The 8,641-nt window shown below is 42.7% G+C and overlaps 1 protein-coding gene across 1 annotated transcript; it reads left to right on the forward strand.

The window, feature by feature from the left end:
- The first annotated feature begins 338 nt into the window (after positions 1–338).
- Positions 339–3,104, forward strand: LOC110897479. The gene is made up of 2 exons (XM_022144228.1): positions 339–1,517; positions 1,890–3,104. Exons 1-2 carry the CDS (start codon positions 339–341, stop codon positions 3,102–3,104), a joined length of 2,394 nt encoding a protein of 797 aa, XP_021999920.1.
- Positions 3,105–8,641: the final 5,537 nt, after the last annotated feature.

Genomic DNA, 8,641 nt, shown 5'->3' on the forward strand with positions numbered 1-8,641 from the left:
AGTTTTCGGGAAATACCTTCACAAATCCCGCGAATCATTCAGCGAAGGCTATTACGACCCGTAGTGGAAAGAGTTTGGGAGAAGCAGCGAGGGAGAGAGTTGAGGAAGAGAAAGAGGATGAAGTCGATGAGGAGATCGAGATGGAGGCTCCAGGTAAGGTGCAGATGAGGCTAGACCCAGCAAGTACCGCACACGCCGAGGAGTCGCCAGTAGAGAAGAAAGTTGAGAAGCAGCCGACGAAGGTTCGGCCACCACCAGTGATTGATCATTCCCGCCTTCCATTTCCTGGCCGCCTTAAGCAGCAGAAGTATGCTTAGGAATACGGGAAATTCCTTGAGATGTTCACGCAGTTGAAAATCAATCTTTCGTTTATCGAGGCACTTCAGTCGATGCCTAAGTACGCTAAATTTCTCAAAGATCTCTTGAAGCGTAAGGAGAGAATCGGTGAGCTTTCGAATATTCCGTTGATAGGAGGTTGTTCCGCGGTAGTCTTGAATAAGCTGCCAGAGAAATTAACCGATCCTGGTACTTTCACGATTCCATGTTTCTTTGGGGGAGCCGTTACCCCCGCTCACGCTCTAGCCGATTTAGGGGTCAGCATCAACCTGATGCCGTTTTCGTTGGACGAGAAGCTTGGTTTAGGAGAGTTGACGCCCACGCATATGTCGTTGTCTTTGGCTGACCGATCAGTCAAATATCCTCGTTGGATAGTGGAGAATTTGTTGGTAAAGGTTGATAAGTTTGTGTTTCCTGTGGATTTCGTTGTTCTTGATATGGAGGCCGACGAACGAGTTCCTATTATTCTGGGCCGTCCATTCCTGAGGACCGCAAAGGCGATCATCGACGTCTTTGACGGTAAGATTTCTCTTTGTGCTGGTGACGAGATTGTCACATTCGAGATTGATAGAGCGATGCAGCATCCAGGAGGTCGAGATGATGATAGCGGGCCGTGTCATTCTGTTTACTTTCTAAATTCTTTCATATCATGTGTCGACACGTGTTTCGAGTACATCAGTGGAGCTGATTTAGTAGGCGAGGGAGTTGTTGACGAGCATAAGGAAGAGAAAGTTAAGGAAGTCGAGGAGGAGCAGTTAGATGAGGATGATGAGTTGTGGGTTCCTGAGACGTTGGAACTCAACGAGATTAGTGATGAGGGTACTCCTGTAGAGATTCCACCGCCTTTAGAACTTAAGGTCTGTCCGTCGCATCTTGAGTACGCATTTCTAGGAGAGAAGCCGGATATGCCTGTCATCATATCTTCGAAGTTGACAGAGGAGGAGAAAGTGAGGTTGATTGAGGTGCTGAGAGAGCACAGTGATGCGATTTCCTGGAGGCTATCTGATATCAAGGGCATTAGCCCTACTTTTTGCACGCATCGCATTCTGATGGAGGATGTTTACAAGCCTGTAGTGCAGCCGCAGCGTCGTTTGAATCCGAATATGCAGGAGGTAGTTAGGAAGGAGGTTAGGAAGTTGTTAGAGTCTGGTTTGATCTATCCGATTTCCGATTCAGCTTGGGTGAGTCCTACGCAGGTCGTCCCGAAGAAAGGGGGGATGAGAGTTGTTCTGAATGCGAAGAATGAGCTTATTCCGTCTCGTACTGTTATGGGTTGGCGTGTGTGCGTTGACTATCGAAAGTTAAATGACACCACTCGTAAGGATCATTTTCCGCTCCTGTTCATTGATCAGATGCTTGAGCGACTCGCGGGTCAGCAGTTCTATTGCTTTCTCGACGGGTTTTCGGGGTACTTCCAGATCCCTATTGCACCAGAGGATCAGGAAAAGACCACTTTTACATGTCCATATGGCACGTACGCGTACCGACGCATGCCATTTGGTTTATGTAACGCTCCAGCTACATTCCAACGTTGTATGATCGCGATCTTTCAGGATATGGTAGAGAGCTCGATGGAGGTGTTTATGGACGATTTTTCGGTGTATGGAAATTCTTTCGATCAGTGCTTAGTGAATCTTGAGAGGGTGTTGAAGAGGTGCATTGAAATGAAGTTGATGTTAAATTGGGAGAAGTGTCACTTCGTGGTGACTGAGGGTATTGTGCTAAGGCACAAGATTTCGCGAGCTGGTATTGAGGTTGATAGGGCGAAGATAGACACGATCAGCAAGCTTCCTCCGCCGACTAATGTCAAGTCGGTTCGTAGTTTTCTCGGTCATGCGGGATTTTATCGGCGCTTTATCAAGGATTTTTCTAAAATCACATGCCCCATGACGCGATTGTTGGAGAAAGACATTCCTTTCGTCTTTGACGAGGAGTGCCTCAAGGCGTTTGAATTTCTGAAAGAGAAGTTGGTGAGTGCACCGATCCTCGTGTCACCTGATTGGAGCTTACCATTCGAGCTTATGTGCGATGCGAGCGATTACGCAGTAGGTGCGGCGTTAGGGCAGAGACGAGAGAATCATTTTCACCCGATTTACTACGCGAGTAAAACTTTGAATGATGCCCAAGAGAATTACACCACCACAGAGAAGGAGTTGTTAACAGTCGTCTTTGCATTCGACAAGTTCCGTTCGTACCTTATTCTTTCGAAAACCGTTGTGTTTACCGACCATTCCGCTGTGCGTTACTTGTTTCAGAAGAAGGACGCGAAGCCGCGCTTTATACGATGGATTCTGCTTCTTTCTGAATTTGATATTGAAATTAAGGATAAGAAAGGGGCAGAGAACGTGGCGGCAGACCACTTGTCGTGTTTAGAGGATCCGAGGAGAGAAGAGATTCGTGAGGAGGCGATAGGAGATAGATTCCCTCACGAGTCTATTGATTCTGTCACGGTAGGGGCCGAGGATTTACCGTGGTTTAGCGATATAGCCAATTATTTGGCCGGAGGGTTCGTGATGGAGGGTATGCATCGCCAGCAGAGGAGAAAGCTTTTGAATGATGCGCGGAAGTATATATGGGACGACCCTTACCTCTTCAGGATAAGAGGTGATCGAGTTTTGAGGAGATGTGTGAGTAGAGAGGATGGTTGGGACATCATTCGACATGTTCATGAGGGTTTGACAGGAGGACATCACGGTTCGCATGTTACGGCGCAGAACGTGTTTGATTGTGGATTCTATTGGCCGACGGTAGTGGATGATGCGGCTTAGTTTGTTAGAAAGCGTGATCGTTGCCAACGGACCGGCAACATCTCATCCAAGGATGAGATGCCCCAGAATCCTATTCAAGTGTTGGAAGTCTTCGACGTTTGGGGCATTGATTTCATGGGACCGTTTCCATCTTCGAGTGGAAATCGGTACATCCTCGTTGCGATTGACTACGTCTCGAAGTGGGTGGAAGCTCAAGCTTTGCCTACGAACGATGCACGAGTGGTGGTGAGATTCTTGAAGAAGTTGTTTACGCGATTTGGTACTCCTAAGGCAATTATTAGTGATCGCGGTACTCATTTTTGTAATACCGTTATGGAGAAGGCGTTAGAGAGATATGGAGTTACGCACCGCTTGTCTACCGCGTACCATCCGCAAACGAGCGGTCAAGTGGAGAACGCGAATCGAGGAGTGAAGAGAATTTTGGAGAAGACGGTCGGGAAGAGTAGAAAGGATTGGTCCGACAAGTTGGACGATGCGTTATGGGCGTTCCGCACCGCCTACAAGACGCCGCTAGGAATGACGCCGTTTATGATCGTTTATGGGAAAGCATGCCATTTACCGGTCGAGTTAGAGTATCGGGCTCTTTGGGCGCTCAAAACGGTGAATTTAGATTTGACCGAGGCTGCTAGGAGACGATTTTTCCAAATTCATGAGTTGGAGGCGCTTCGTGACGCCGCGTATGATCGTTCGTGGAGCATCAAGGAAAAGTCGAAAGCTTTGCATGATAGAAGGTTGCGGAAGGTTAAGGAGTTTAAAGTGGGCAATCAAGTGCTTTTATTTAATTCGAGACTGAAGTTGATTGCCGGAAAGTTGAAGTCGAGATGGTCCGGGCCGTACGTCGTGAAGGAGGTTTTCCCGTACGGTACCGTGGAGTTGTTTGATGAAGAGAATTCGAATTCGTGGAATGTGAATGGACATCGGTCGAAGCACTACTTAGGGGGTCCCATCGACACCACCGAAGAGGAAACCGTTCCTCTTTCGGACCCACCTAGCACCACCGCGTAGTTTCTCGAGTGAGAATTCGAGTGTATAGTTTGTACATTGAGTCGTCGTTCGTGTCGTGTCGTTAGTTAGAGTTTTCGTGTCTTTGCGTCATTTTTCATGATTTTCGTAGTTTTTGCGTCTATTGTGTGTTGTCGAGTATTTTGCAGGTATATATTCCTTCACGTGGCCGAGGTCGACTAACGAGCATCATCACAGGTACGTTTAACAGTAAAAACGACAAAATAAGGGCCGGGGGTGTTTTGGGAATTAAATAAAATCAAAAACAACAAATCTGCTGTTACTGTCAAAAGAGTTGCTGATATTTGCTGTCCAGGCGGCCCGCGTAGGCTATTTGCTTACTTTAACGCGACCCGTTTGGGCTTAAAAGACTTTGAAAAAATATAGGTGTAACAACTGTCACTAAAATCCATAATTAGGATGGTAATTAGCTATTAAGAAAACCCTAATTGAGACACCCAAGTGATTCTACGCAAACCCTAAAATTTCCAGAACAATCAGAATCAGGATCAGGGCCCCTAAAACTCAGGGGGGGCAAAACCCTAGTTACGATTATCTAAATAACTTGCTGGCCGTTTTGAATTTCACAATTTTATCAACTCAGCTAAGCTACTTAGACACGAAGCTACCTATAGAAAATAGGTTACCACTCGCGTAGCGCGACGCCCATGGGGGTACCCCTCGCGCTACGCGACAGGGACAAATTTCGTGTAACATAGGTTACCACTCGCGTAGCGCGACGCCTATAGTGATACCCCTCGTGCTACGCGACAGGGTCAAATTTTGGGTATAAATAGAAGGGTCTGGCACTTGCATTTTGGTGTGAATTCGACGAAGAAATTCACTTCGTAGACGAAGTTATACACTATTTACTAAAAAACACACACGATTCACGAAGTGCTGCCGCAATCAGGGTATAACTCGATCGCTATTACGATTCAACGTCCGATCGATTATAACTATCCAACGATAGTCCAGGTGCTGCTCAATTGAGCTTGTACTTTGATTATTCGTCGTGATTTCGACTTGAATATTAGAGTGCTGTTCGAATTCGGACTATGCTCTGTTATTCGTTGTGAATCCGATTGAATTATCGAGTATTGCACTGATTAATCGCTGTGAAGGTTTAATCTCGTGAATTGACGTAATTGCTGTATTAGTTACTAACCTGTGTGTGTACATTGTGTTAAATTAGGTTAATCAAGGCTAATCAGTAGGCTTATACCTTGCCCGTTAAATCTGCAATGTGAGTCATTCCTCTTTTATAAACTCTTTTCTCACAGTTTGTGAGCCAACTGTTTTACAATACTCCAAATTATTTTCAAAGTGTTATAATTACAGGGATTAAGTTGTGGTTATCTTAACCGCTGGTTAGTGGGGTATTGTGCACATTACTAATTTCTCACAGTTAGGCAATAAGCCCTAACATAGGTTAGGCTAATAAGACCTAACAGTGACAAAACATCACTAATTGGGTGACTGGACCCAATAGTGGTATGACCATCGTCACACGGGTGGCAAGACCAGATATTAATTAAGATACTGCCATAGTAATCGCTCTTATGCTGTAATTTATAACTATGTGTCATTTTTATCAAAATGAATGATTCACTCAGTATTTCCCCGCTGACAAAACCTTTTTACAACATGTTTCAGGTGACCTACTGAATTAAGTACACGTGCTACGGAGCACTATCAAGCTTGAAGTGGTGGCTCAAATAAAATAAATAAACATGTTTGTAAAATAATGAAATTATGATATTTACGGAGTTTATCCTAAATATAAATAAATAATACTCGGGCAAAATTTTCAAGTTTAAAACGATCCTGTGAAGACTTCCGCTATAAAAATAAATACCACGGGATTTTCTGTCCCGCGGCTCCCGAAACGGGTCAAACCGGGTCGGGGGCCGTGACAGAAAAAGGTGGTATCAGAGCCACTGATCAAGCCACTGATTTAAGCCTATTAAGTATTTAGAAAATACTTAAATTTTATTAAATTGCTATTTTGTGATTATGTGCTTTATTATCTGATTAATTGCATATAGTATGGAACAGATTTTATATGTTTAGCAATTAATAAATAAATTAGACTAAAATTTTAGTGCCTTTACAAGTCTAGAAGTCTTATTCAGTATATATAAACTTATAAATAAAACTTAGGGTACTTTAAAATTCTAATTGTTCTGATAGTTAAACACATATTTCTATCAAAATTTGTTATAAATTCTGACATAATAACTGTGTGTATTATGCAAAAACAGCATGAGTAATTTGTCTGATGCCCTTCAGAAGTTAAATCTCTATCCAGTTAGAGTAGAAGTTTCCAGAGATTTTAATAGGTATATACCAGATATGGAAGAACCTATAGAATTTAATGTTTTACCTCTCGAGCCTAAGAAACCAGAAATTGAGGAAAGTTCTAGGCAAATTAAGGGGTTACCATCTCAAGAAGAAATAGATCTTACAATAACAGACTATAGTATTATCAAGACTATTAATGAAACACAACTATCAATGAACTTAGAACCAGCTATTCCAAACCTTTCAGTACACCCACAACCTTTCAAAATAGACGAATGGTTGACTCAGGAAATACAGCTACAGAACAATCCCTATAAGCTTTTTCCTCAGTTCAATCCAGAACCAAAATCCACCAATAAATAACAAGAATATAGCTAGACTCCGCCACTTTGACTAAGAATTAATGTATACTGGGAATAAGATCTAAGAAATTGAGGAATAGATCTCCTAAGAGGAAACACTGTTATTAGAATATCATTTACCAAAGAATAGGAGACTTATGAAACAAGGATTGTGTAATAATAATAGTCAAAATCAGTCTGTAACATTTTTACGAATAAAATTTTGTAAGGCATATTATTATTTCGAGAAATCAATAGTTTGGCTATATAAAACTATATAATAATTTTGTGTATACTTGTTATTTATTTGATACTAATACAATTATATATATATATACAATTAGTTATCCGATGGAAAACGCTAATAATGAACCAGTTAATGAAGATAATCAATCCGAGCAACAATCAGGGGGTCAATATATGACTAGGCAGGATATAGAAAATATCGTTGCTCAAGGGATAGCCAATACTATTCCAACAATGATTGCTCAGGGGATAGCCAACGCTATTCCAGCAATTGTCACTGCTGTTAAAAATCCCGTAGAACCACAGCAAATCATTCCTAGCAAACGTATTTCTGAAGATAATTTCAGTAATAGCGTAAACGGAGGCAATGATCATGTTAATCATGATAAAGAACCGCGACAAGCTCCGCTCCCTAAGAAAAGGAAAGCTGCAACGCCTGGTTGCACTTATAAGGAGTTCCTTGCCTGTAAACCTGTAGAATTCGCAGGCAATGAAGGGGCAACTGCGGCACTGCGTTGGTTAGAAAAAACCGAGGCAGTGATCAGAATAAGTAAATGTGTTGAGGAAGATAAGGTTATGTACGCTTCACACCTTTTCAAGGAAGAAGCGTTAGAATGGTGGAATACAGTGTTACAAGCCAAAGGAAGTGACGTAGCCTATGCCATGGGGTGGGAAGAATTTAAGCGATTAATAGAAAGGAAATTCTGTCCCGAATATGAAAAAGAGCAAATGGCGAATAAGTTTTTAAGTCACCGAATGGTAGATGTAGATTGCCGAGGTGTAACACCTCGAAAAATTTCGTCCAATAATGTCTTGACACGTGTCATAAGGTTCCGTTATGTGAAAACATACTTTAGAGGGACTAAAAGTGACAAACGGTGAAAACTATGGAACGTAAGGGTCCAAAGTGTCAACAATGGATAAATAGGCTCTATGATAACCCTACATAATGTTTATAACCTTAAACGGATGGTTCATGGATCATACGACGCGGAAATTGCACAAAAGTGAAGTATTTCAAACTATAGGGGCCAAAAGTGTCAACATGTCTAATTTATACCTCTGAGTGAACTTTTGGCAGACCCGAAGCTTTGTATAGCTAAAATATACTCACTAGAATATGTGGTAAAAATTTCATGAAGTTTCGTCAACGTATGAGAAAGTTATGGCCAAAACCGTACTTAAGGGACTAAAAGCGTCAACGTCGAATTTCAGGGCTTTTCGGTTGAGCGCAAAATGTTCCGAGGACATTTCCATGTTGGTAAAAATCCTAAGGTTCTTAAAAACCAAGTTTGGGGGTTTACGGGTCGAGAAAAGTAGCCGAAACATCGCGTACAAGCCCAGGGACCAATTCTGCCAAAACTGAAACTTGTTTGGCTGAACCAGGGGTCAGGCGACCCGCCTGGTAAAGCCCAAGCGGGCCGCGTGGGTCTGCCAGCGACAGAAATCGTATTTGGGGCTGATTTGGGTCCGAAATTGAGTTGTAAACAGCTGGTCTTGCCTCCCAAATGCTCCAATACGTGCCCTTGCATGCCTACATCAACAGTAGCCTACTCCAACCATCTGATTACACCATAAATCAGATCAAACATCATTGTTCTTGGACATTTTCATTGTGAACAAGAGCTCTCAAGACTTGCAAAG

Source organism: Helianthus annuus, chromosome 2, assembly GCF_002127325.2.
Source record: "Helianthus annuus cultivar XRQ/B chromosome 2, HanXRQr2.0-SUNRISE, whole genome shotgun sequence".
Taxonomy (NCBI): domain Eukaryota; kingdom Viridiplantae; phylum Streptophyta; class Magnoliopsida; order Asterales; family Asteraceae; genus Helianthus; species Helianthus annuus.